This window comes from Rattus norvegicus, chromosome 16 (genome assembly GCF_036323735.1).
Source record: "Rattus norvegicus strain BN/NHsdMcwi chromosome 16, GRCr8, whole genome shotgun sequence".
Classification (NCBI taxonomy): domain Eukaryota; kingdom Metazoa; phylum Chordata; class Mammalia; order Rodentia; family Muridae; genus Rattus; species Rattus norvegicus.
The window spans coordinates 26,972,359-26,984,325 of NC_086034.1; the positions used below are offsets into that span (position 1 = coordinate 26,972,359).

The 11,967-nt window shown below is 42.3% G+C and overlaps 1 protein-coding gene across 5 annotated transcripts in view; it reads right to left on the bottom strand.

The window, feature by feature from the left end:
- Window positions 1-2,515: 2,515 nt before the first annotated feature.
- Nat2 (N-acetyltransferase 2) overlaps window positions 2,516-11,967 on the bottom strand; it is a 30,318-nt gene continuing 20,866 nt past the window's right edge. For 2 of the 5 annotated variants that reach the window (XM_006253008.4, XM_063275038.1), the window contains exon 2: window positions 2,516-3,946. In XM_006253008.4, the coding sequence (XP_006253070.1) occupies window positions 3,068-3,940 (873 nt within the window). In that variant the 5' untranslated portion in view covers window positions 3,941-3,946 and the 3' untranslated portion in view covers window positions 2,516-3,067. 5 annotated transcript variants of the gene reach the window in all.

Consider the following 11,967-nt stretch of genomic DNA (forward strand, 5'->3'; position numbering starts at 1 on the left):
TTGGCAGGGAAGGGAGAGGCAAAGATTAAAACAGAGACTGAAGGAACACCCATTCAGAGCCTGCCCCACATGTGGCCCATACATATACAGCCACCCAATTAGACAAGATGGATGAAGCAAAGAAGTGCAGACCGACAGGAGCTGGATGTAGATCGCTCCTGAGAGACACAGCCAGAATACAGCAAATACAGAGGCGAATGCCAGCAGCAATCCACTGAACTGAGAATAGGTCCCCTGTTGAAGGAATCAGAGAAAGAACTGGAAGAGCTTGAAGGGGCTCGAGACCCCAAAAGTACAACAATGCCAAGCAACCAGAGCTTCCAGGGACTAAGCCACTACCTAAAGACTATACATGGACTGACCCTGGACTCTGACCCCATAGGTAGCAATGAATATCCTAGTAAGAGCACCAGTGGAAGGGGAAGCCCTGGGTCCTGCTAAGACTGAACCCCCAGTGAACTAGTCTATGGGGGGAGGGCGGCAATGGGGGGAGGGTTGGGAGGGGAACACCCATAAGGAAGGGGAGGGGGGAGGGGGATGTTTGCCTGGAAACCGGGAAAGGGAATAACACTCGAAATGTATATAAGAAATACTCAAGTTAATAAAAAAACAAAAAAAAAACAAAAAAAAACAAGCTTTCTATTTAAAAACAGAATAAAACTTAAGTTCAATAAATTATGCTTCAAAAAAGTCAACATTCTAAGTTCGAAGTGCCAGTCATACTCATAAGTCTCAGGATCTGATATCAATCTTCCATCAAGGATAAAGTCAGTTGGTGCCAGTGGGACAGAATTTCAAGCTAAAGGAACATAATGTAACACAGAAGAGACATTTGTGGAGTGCAATGAATCAAGATGGAAGGACTTCCATTAAACCTCCCCTAATGTCTCAATTATTGCTGTAATGACATTACCCAGGCATCTAACAGAATTTTTCTTTGGATTTTTTTTTAAAATTTACATTTCAAAAGTTATTCCCTTTTCCGGTTTTCGGACCATAAACCCTTATCACATCACATCCCTCCCCCCACCCCCACCCCACCCCCGCTTCTATGAGGATGTTCCACCACCAACCAACCCACCCCTTCCCACCTCCCCACCCTGACATTACTCTACACCGGGGCATCGAGCCTTGGCAAGGCCAAGGGCTTCTCCTTACACTGATGCCCAACAAGGCCATCCTCTGCTACATATGTAGCTGGAGCCATGGGTTTGTCCATGTGTGCTGTTGGGATGGTGCTTTAGTCCCTAGGAGCTCTGGTTTGTTGGTATTGTTGTTCTTAGGGGGTTGCAAGCCCCTTCAGCTCATTCAATTCTTCAAACTCCTCCATTGGGGACCCAGTTCTCAGTTCAATGTTTTGCTGTGAGCATCCACCTCTGTATTAGTCAGGCTCTGGCAGAGCCTCTTGGGAGACAGCTATATCAGGCTCCTGTCAGCATCTACTTCTTGGCATCAGCAATATTGTCTGGGTTTGGTGACTGTATGTATATGGGCTGGATCCCCAGGTGGGGCAGTGGCAGACCCTCTTGGGTCCCCTGCAGTGTTTGACCCATACTGAGCCCTGCTATGCATGCAGAAGCCTTTTGTTCCTAACAAAGGAATACCCTGGCCCAGTAGCGACTCACCTGGGTGGTATACCTGGGCGATAGTCCATTCATTCCTATCTTTTGTTCTCAGTCTTTGTTCCTGGGACTTAGGCTGGATTTCTCCCCAGTAAATTTGGGGCACGTGTTTGGTCTTTCGTTCCTGAAGCCTTAAGCCGGGTTTTCCCACTGTGTTTCCTGGAATTTTCCATCCAGTGAACTTGGGGTATATATTTGGTGAATAAAGCTACAGATTTGGCATTCTTATGATACAAATGACCTGAATATGTGTGTTTTTTAATCCCGCAGGCTTGCGCCCGGATCTCAGTGCCTTGTTGGTACAGGCATCGACAGGGCAGACTCTGAATGGCCTTTCCTTCAGAATTTACTCCATACTTTGCCTCCATATCTCCTCCTATGAATATTTTCTAACAGATATTTATTATTTACTGTAGATCTCTCTCTCTCTCTCTCTCTCTTCTCTCTCTCTCTCTCTCTCTCTCTCACACACACACACACACACACACACACACACACACACACACGCCTAAACTTGTGGCTGATTTGTCACAGATAAAATGAGTACTACCCATATATACTTCAGCTCACAGTTGAGGGGCTCAGTGATAGATGTAGAGGTGAGACCTCAAAACAGCTGGTCACACTGTGCCATAATCAGAGAAGAATTCAGTCCACGACCTAAATGTGGGGGCATGGTGCCACCCACAGTCCTTCATCAATTGGGTCTTCCAACTTGCATTGAACATCTCTAAAAATGCCTAGATATGTGTCTTCTATGTGGTTATAAACCTAGTAAAGTCTGCAGTGACATCAATCAGCATGATAGAGAGGTAAAAGAAGCATAAGACTCCTTTGCAGAATAACCAACCCCATTACATCTTAATACCTCTGGACAAAACCTTTCATTCACATATAGTCAAAATGTTTTAATATACCTCTTTGAAAATAAGTTATATATATGTATATATATAATAATTTATATTAATTATTTTAGACATACATTTTTAAAATCAAGAATCTCAAGTTTCTCAACTGGTATTTGTTCCCACAGTAAGAAAAATAGCATAAAAAAGAAGTAGATATAAAAACAGCACAGAAAGAAATAATTAGCTGTGTGACTGACTGGTCCTTTTGGGTCCTAATCAATATTCTTAGGTATTGGTGTAAGTGATATATTGAAGATTACTTCTTATTCTTCTTTGCTAAATCCAAATCTTAAATTGTACAGGCAATACCTCATAAAAATTAGATATCGGATACATGCTGGTTGAATTGAATGGGAATGCTTTTCACACTATTCCTTTTACTTAACTATTAGCACAAATTCTGTATAAATTTGGCTGTAAGCCAATGGTGGGTTTTTGCTCTCATACGTCAACATGGTCAGAAGTATGTCCTTGTCACCAGTTTGAACATTTTAACATAAAGTCCAAGTACATGGAAGGACACCAAAACTGCATATTCTAAATGGTAAAAAATCGATCACCATGTTTAGGCACAAGCTTTCTCTCTAAAGAAACCCCAAATATAGTTTTCAGTACGTCTTCTATTTCTTCCTCAGTCAGACTCTTAAACTCTACAAGATCTATATTGTCCTTATAACTGAATCTCCTATAAGTGAGGGTGGAGCCAACCAAACAGTGAACCCCTTCTAGGGTCTGCAAGGAACAAAATGATTTACTTGTAAACAAGGATGCTGGCGATGTCTGAAGATAGGTATTAATGGACTCAAAATCCTCAATAGTGCGGGGCTCAAGAGTAAAGGAATAGATTTTTCGATATTTGTTCTTTTCAAGGAGGTCTGAGTTAACAAACTCTTGGTTTGGAACATACTGCTCTCTTCTGATTTGGTCCAAGTACCAGGTTCCATTCTCTTCTGTCAAACGAAAGACGGCAGGCACCTGAGGCTGATCCTTCCCTGATGTTAATTCCAGAGGCTCCCACATCTGGTAGGAACGTCCAAACCCAGCATCAACAATGTAGTCCTTTCCACTGAGGGTCACCTGCACTAGTAAGTGAATCATGCCACTGCTGTACTTATTGGCTGGAGTGTTAAAGACATACCCTCCCAACATTGTGGCTTCAAAGCCCATTTTGGTCAGAGCCCAGTACAGCAGATGATTAACCTGGAGACACCATCCACCACGCTTCTTCCTCACAACTTGATCAAAGATGACTTCTAAATTCAGCTCCATGGATTCCCCGCAATGGATGTTCAAGTTTTCAAAGGGAATAGCCCGTATCTGGTGTTGAAGAATTTCAGTTAATTCTTCCAAGTCCAGTTTGTTCCTGGAACTCTGATAACCAATTCTTTCAAAGTATGCTTCAATGTCCATGGTTTCCTAAGGCAAGGAAAACAATCCAAAACAAACATTACCATGTTTGCTTGTGAATTTACTGGAGTGGGATAACTATGGTTAAATCTCATTTTCAATATATAAATATAGACAATGCTTACAAGTATCTATATTTATTTTGTTACTATATGAACTGACTACAGTCAATATTCATAACACTTAAACAAGTGTTAAATAATCTAAGTGACCTGGGATGGATGTTTTCTCATTTGTTTGAAATACAGGTCAAGTGGTGATCCTGATAATACATTGCTTAGATGTGGTGTGCTCTGCCTTCTTCCCTGGGTATACTCAGTACAGGTACAAAGTAAAAAGGCAGGCAAGGACAAGGAACAAAACGATTCCAATTAGAACCCATTAAAATAGGCTTCTGAACAGTTGCTTATAGAATCAGGAGAATTATGTAATTTAGTACACAGTTGTCATGGTACCATTTACGTAAGGATTAAATATCTAAGACTTAGAGAGAGCAAAGGGAATTGAGTTAGATGTTCCTGGCCTCTGGTGTCTTGGTATTTGAGTCTATGTAGAAGAGAACAAAATGAGCTGTGGTTTATGGATGACCAACTACCTAACAGGACTGGGGGAGAAGGGTGAAACAGTAACGATCCACAGAGGATGAGACTACAATGAACACTGGGAACCAAATTCCAGGCAGTGCAGTAAAATAACAGAAATACTGGCAGAAGCATCAGTCAGCATTTGGTTTTTGTTTGAAAATTAACTTTTGAGTTGGAGTTTAGAGTTAATAGCCGTAGACTCCTTACAATGAAGTCAGTGTTTTGGCTAGGGGCTCAATACTAGCTATATGTTGTAAGAAAGGCATGCTGGGTATTCTGTGACTAAATATATTTCAATTGTATATTGAGAATGACAGAGCCCAAGGTAAAATCCTGTGGGTGCTTGCAGAGTAGTTGGTATAGAAGGAGATGAAGGAAAATACTGTTGGCTTCACATGCAGGCTCACAGAGACGCGATGCAAGGATGGAGCCTTCCTTCAGGCTGACCATCAGTACAGACAGGACTTAGATGAGGCTGGGGACCATGCTTAGATCCACTGAGACTTCTTAGAAAGCAGTTTAATACATATCTAAGTTCAAAGTAAATTGTTGTCTTTCATTCAAAAATATTAGAATGTTTCTTCTTCCTGGTACAAACCCTAGGGAGGACTGTTTAAAAATGAAAGACAAGACAGGCTGGGAGGATGGCTTAGAGAGAGTAGGGCACTTGACTCCAAGTTTGACAACCTGAATTTGATCCCCATAACTTGGAATATGGAAGAAGAAAACCAGCTCCCACGAATTTTCCTGACTGTCCCATACTTGTCATAGAATACAAACCCCTAGTAAATGTAAAATGCTAAATATAACATTATCATAGATTATGAGGGTTCACAGAACATCACAACCATGGAGAGAAGACTACATTGAAAAGTGAATAGCTGAGCTACACAGGGAAGCCTATAGTAAGGAGAATGTTAGGGATAGGAGCACCAGGGTAGTTTCTACTTTTAGACTTCCAGAAGTACCTGGATGTTCTTGTAAGTATAGGGTCCAGAAGCAACAACCCAGATCATTAGTTGCTATGGGAACAGCAAGGAGGAGTGAACCATGTTCCACATCCCTAGTTACTACCTAAATATAGACTACACATGGAAAATGGTGTGTTCAGTGGCCTTCCTTGAGGTAACAAGTACAACAGGGGACGAGGGGCAGGAAAAGAAAATGACAGTCTCACTGTGGATGTCACCAGAGAACGAGAGTGATAACTTCCATGTGAAGACATGCCACCAAAGAGTCTCCTGTCCTATTTGATTCTCTCACCTCTCCTGAAATAAACTCAAATTCCAATTGGACATTTTGCTAGTCAAGCTGGATTCAAGGAAGAAATTAGTGATAGAGATAATGCTATGCTTATAAAGTGAAAACAAAGAATGAAAATGTACCAGGGGACTGTCACTAAGAGATGAGCTATCACAGGCACACTAAAAAGAACGAATGAGGAAAAATTACTAGAAGTTCTTTATAGGGACAGAGCCCAGAGTGGCATAAATAGTCTCAAAGAGGTGACAGATAAGATAACTGAAGAATGTGCTTTGTGCAATGGAAGATTTCAAACATAAACTAATTACTAAAGTAATGCAGGGCATTACGTTAATTGAGATGAGCAGTTGTCTATAAATAGAATGCAATACACAGTAACATATTAAGTATGTAGAAGGACAGATTGACGGTTATGGTCAAGGCTAATAAAAGATAAAACCATGTCAAAGTCAGTAAAATGCTGACAGGCAAACAAATCAACCAAAGTTTCTAATATGAAAAGTACAAAGTCAGAATAGAAAAAGAATTTAAGGTATAAGGTGTAAGGTAGGTGTGTGTGTGTGTGTGTGTGTGTGTGTGTGTGTGTGTGTGTGTGTGTGTGAAAATTTTGCAGAAATCCTACCAGAAGAACAAGAGAGATAACATTCCAGAAAAAATTGAATTCTACTTACATGGCATGTGAATCTATCTGTTTAAATCATTGAAATCTAAAATCAAGAAGAGTTACTCAAGCATCTGGCAGAGAATTAAGTAGTTCTCCTAAGGAAGGTGCTATCAGCCTGGCAACAGATGGTTCCACAGAAACATGCAAAGGTAAAATAATGGAACTCTGTCTACAAAGTTCCAAGAGGGCACACTGTCCATGATTGTTATTCTGTTAGCATTTCACTGAATTAGAATGTCAACAGGCATGTGAAGATCGTGTGAAACAACTCTGAGCTATCCTGGTGAAGTGCTTCCTCTTTACCAGGCCGTGGAGAGGCAAATGAAAAGGAAAGCCAAGAAGTTGAGAGGGCAGCGTGCTGAGACGCAGTGAACTATTTTGTATCCTTACCATATAGGGAAAAAGTAGAAAGGAGTAAACATCATGGTTCCTAAACAAGCCAATTCGTCTTATAGATAGATGTAACTCGATCATAAAGCTAGACTGAGAATTGATCAGAGCTGGGAAGATCTGAGGGACCATTAGAAAGTCGATGTAGGAATATCTGCTTTCGCAATAGCTGAAGTGAGCTGACAACATTCATAGGGTGGACAGTGTAAATTTCTACCAAGTCAGTGGTTCCAGTGGGGCCATGGCTCGTGAAAATCTGTGTAATACTGTCCCTGCAAAGTACAAAGACTGTCTTTGATCAGACAAGGTAGACAGCCCTCACAGATTGGCTGGGCATCTTCTCACAGGCAGTCTCTGGCTTTCGTCTATTGTTTATTGTGTGAACTGCAAACACTGCAGTTATCCAGTCCGAAGTCACCTAAGGCTCTGTAGTGGTGCTTAGTTACTTTCTGTTGATTAGAAAGCAACACATATATTAAACAAAATACCTGAGGGAGGGCAGCTCTATTTGGATCATAGTTTCAGAGGCATCGGTCTATGATGAGCTGGCTCCATTTCTGTGGGTCTGTGTCGAGACAGAAGTATTATGGTAGCAGCCATGGCGAGGCAAAACCATCACTTCATGATAGTCAGGAAGTAGAGACAAAGAGGAAGAAGCCAGTGACAAGATGCGTCCTAGAATGGCACATACCAGTGATGCACTTGATCCCACCAGGCCCTACTTCCTAAGAACCCACTGAGCTGTGAACTCAATCCATTCATGAGGTGAGCGCACTCACAGCTAAATCACTACCCAACAGCACCAGCATCTGTGGTTCAGCCTTCGACATTTGAGCTATTCATTTTGTACCCAACCATAGAAAGAAGTAAATCCCTAATCTAGATTGTACCTACATATACATATATACATTAACTAATCTTTATTGCTACATGAGGCAGAAATATATGTAATAAAATAAGGACAGGTAGAGCCCAGGAAGAGTTGGATTGTGTGCCTTACCTACAAAGACCAAGATACACTGAAGAAAATACACTACGGGCTGGTGGGATGGCTCAGTGTGTAAAGGCATTTACTAAAAGACAGAAAGACACAATGAAGATGATAATAAAACTGAGTACAGTGCAAAATACACCATGACTCACATGAAACCCTTTAGACACACTCCTCTCTACCACATGCCCTGAAGAATGGAGGACATGGCATGCTCGTGCACCCATGCACAAGCGGGCACAGGAGAGGAGAGGATCAAGACCAAAGCGAACTTGGGAGAATCCTGTCAGTAATCCACTTAGGCCTGTCGATTCTTTTTTACCATTCCTACCATGCCTGAGTCACAGCCTTTATGCTTACATATAAAGCCTTACACTCCATAGGCTATTTGGAGGACTCTGCAATGGCTTCTGGGGGTCTCTTGCTTCTTTTGGTAAAGGCTACATAAATAACTGTCAAGTAAATGTCCTTCCAGCACAGCTCTGGACCAAGGACTTGTTGACTTGTTGGTACAAAGCCTTGAAAGTTAGCTTCCTTGCTTTGTGTGGTAAACTTGTGATTTATAATCTATACAGGTAGGGCTGTGCACGCGTGCGCGTGCGCGTGCGCGTGCGCGCGCGCGCGCACACACACACACACACACACACACACACACACACGTCCCAGCACTTCCTTAGTTCACTCGGATGTGTAACTTTGTCCCAGCATCTGATTTGGGGGAATTTGAGTTTGGTCAGTTTCAAGTTCATTCCACAGAACTGTAAAAACTAGATTAAAATACACATAATGGGGGGCTTCTGGAGGGCCTTGACTATCCTGTAAAAATCTTGCTGCTTTCTCCAGATCACAGGAATATTTATTTAGTCAAATGACCAACATGCAATAGTTAGATCATTTGTCCCTAAATGACATGGCATACCAATCACAAATTGTCATTTTTGAATATAGCCCCCAAAGAACAGGTTGCTGTGCAGAATTTTTCTTGTTCTAAATTCTATGTCTTTAGAACCTCTGCTTTATTCATATAAAACACTGATTTTTAATTGTTTTAGTAAGAGAACTCCTTAGTCTTTGCCAGTGGAATTGTGAACATGAAGCCAACCTAGGAAAAATAGAGATCAATCCAGAAGGAGAATGGATGCCTATGATATGTTACTGCCATACTGTCAGACTAGAAGCAGGATACACTATTGAGGGGCCTCTCTATTTATTGTACTATTACTGATACTCATTGACCTTATAGAGAGCTAATGAACTGCTTATAATCTTGTATGTGTAGGTTTTTTTCTCCCTAATTCCTTTTCTCTTTCATTTCTGTTCCTGAAGCCCACACAATTCAACTCTTTGGGTGACCCCTAAGCAATCTTTTTGATTAATTGGGTGGAAGACACTAGACTTGTTGGCTTGGCCATATGTAAAGAGCACGAACATTGGATTACAGAAAACCTATGCAGCATCCAAGACTTCGAGGTTTTCAGCAGCCAGGCAAAGGCAGGGGATCCTACTAGGCAAACAATGTAACAGGGTTAGCAAAGGGAAAGAGAAATAGGGGCCATGGGTGAGAATGGTAATACCACACAGTTAGTCTTTGGCAGGTAGCTTAAAAAATAAAATAAAAGTTGGTAGAGTTGGTAGTTGTCTGTTTTTTTATTTGCTTGCTTTTGTTTTTGTTTTTCTTTTCTTTTCTTTTTTTTTTTAAAGCAGGGGGAAGTCAGTTGCCTTAAGTCTGAGGCAGTCAAACTGGGATTGGAGAAAGGGCAGAACTGTTATCAGAAAAGAGACAAGCAATGCGGTTGACATTATGACCACAGTACAGAACAGATAGAGTTCATGATAATGGGGTCCATGGCCATTAGCTCTGAGGACTCTAGGCATAAGCTGGCACCACACTGCTGTGTAATCCTATAGACTACATTCTGAGGTAACATCTCAGTCTGAAGTCACAGGAAGTACTCGATTTTCTGGTGTTTCTGACAGCTCCTTAAGACCCTATACATTATATACTTCAAGCAGGACAAAACTTCCTCCAAGAATTCCTTTGGGAATAAAGTAGAGTCATTGTTAAAAGTAACCCAGAGGGAATCCATTGAGGGTTTCCTAAGCTGTTAATGCACCTCCTGAACCCTCACAAACCCTTTAAGTAAACACCATTACTAGTTCATCTGTGACTGATAAGGAAACAGTCTTAAAGGAACTAAATGACTCTAAGTCTCAAAGAATGTGGTGTGGCTGTCACCTACTTACACAAAACATCCCTCAGAATCACCTGTGTACTACAAAGTATTAATAGCTTGGGTTCAAAGTATGTGCCACCCAAACTTTCTAAACAACCTTGGGACAGGAAATTCAGGTCTGGATTGTGCTGTTCTCTCCCGGTCTTCCTCCTAGGAGAGGAAGAAATCCCGATTTCCAAGTCTGTTAGGCAGCCCCCACTTACCAGCAGCTACCAGAACTGAAACCAAGAGGACCAGGAAGCAAGCTGAGAGATCCACTTCCCTGGTCTGCTAGGAAAGTGTCTTAAGTGGCTGTCCAAGTTGCTCCGCCCACCTATGCTTAGTTAAAAAACCGACCCAAGGATCTCTGGGAAATGTAGTTGCAGGACCTCACTTGCTCCTGATGACCTCTTTTTCTTGTCCATTCTTTGGGCGAGATATCTTGTGAAGGGCCTTTGCATTTCACAGACTTTATGCTCTCTGGAAGCCTGTGAAAGGTCAGAGCCTGAAATGGGCTCTGGCAGAGCTGATCAGGGACGTAGAGGAAGAAGAGGTTCCACCATGTCACTCACGTTCCTAATTTATGCTTCCCCTTCCACCTATTGTTTCCCTCTTTTTTATTTCTTTCATTTCTCATCTTCAGGACCTTCTACTTCTCTATCCAAAGGAACTGTGGAACGTGTATGGAGTGTGTCAGTACATGTGTTGCACACAGGACAAGTGTGCTAAGGTTGTGTTTCTTTTTTTAATTTATACTAATGATTCTGGTAGATAACGCTTGCTGTTCCTTAGCGATTTCCCCGTACACTATATTTTAAAGATTCCTTGGCACACACTGTTCTTATGCTCTGGGTAGTCAGAATAGATTCCTAAATCTGTGCTTGGTGTCAGGGGGTGGGGAGTGGTTCGGGTGAGGAGAGAATCTATAGCCCCAGTTTCCGTCTGCTCAGTGGGTCACTCTGAGGCATGCACAGCAATACCTCCCCTTGGTTCTGAGGGATTTTGCTTCCTTTGTTGACAACAACCACTGTTTGGCAATCTGCCTGTGTAGTTTTGTACCTAACCCAGCCCTTCCAAACGCTTACATTACTACGAACAGCCAAAGCCCAATAAACAACACGCTACATTGTGACTGATACCTAAAATCTTAGCATTTGGGAAGTGATGGGAGGACCAGCAAGAACTCAAGGTCATCCTGAGCTACAATAGAGCAAGTTCAAGGCCAGCTTGGGCTACAAGAGCCCATTCCCACAAACACAAAACAAAGCAATCACCCCCGTGGCAACGTGACCTATGTCTTTGGTAATATCTCAGCTCTTGCTCTTATGTTTATCTTAATGTAATCACTACCAGTCTCATGAAGACTGAGAAGAATACTGGACCATTCAGTGTGAACCAGAGCGCTGGCATTGGACTCTGCATGGGAGAGGGTACTCAAGAGGCCTCTGGGCTGGATTACTGGGGAACAAAGGGTTTATTTCAAAAGTTATCAACAGCATTGGCATCTAGACAGAGGGAAAGCAGTGAGACAGGGCTGCAAGAAGTGTTCAGGCTCAGCTCCATGGACGGTTTGGCAGGGCCTCTGAAGAGAATACAAGGATGTGGCAGAGGAGGGAGCCTCTTTGAGGATGGGGAAGATCCCAGCAAGAGCCTGTAGCCAGGATCTCTGATTGCCAGGCAGCAATGTAGGTAGAGGGTGGGGACTGGGTTGTGTGACAGCAACTGTGCCAAAGTCAACATTCCTCTGGATGGTACCTGGCACTAGAACTTCCTGTTAGCTCCGGACTCTCAGATAATAAGGAACCTGTCAATCAGTAACCATGGCTATGGAGACAAGGCCGCTTCAAGTACTGTGGCCTGAACAGAAGCGAGACTCAAGCATGACCCTCTTAGGGAATCCAATCAGAAATCATTAAGTACAGAGA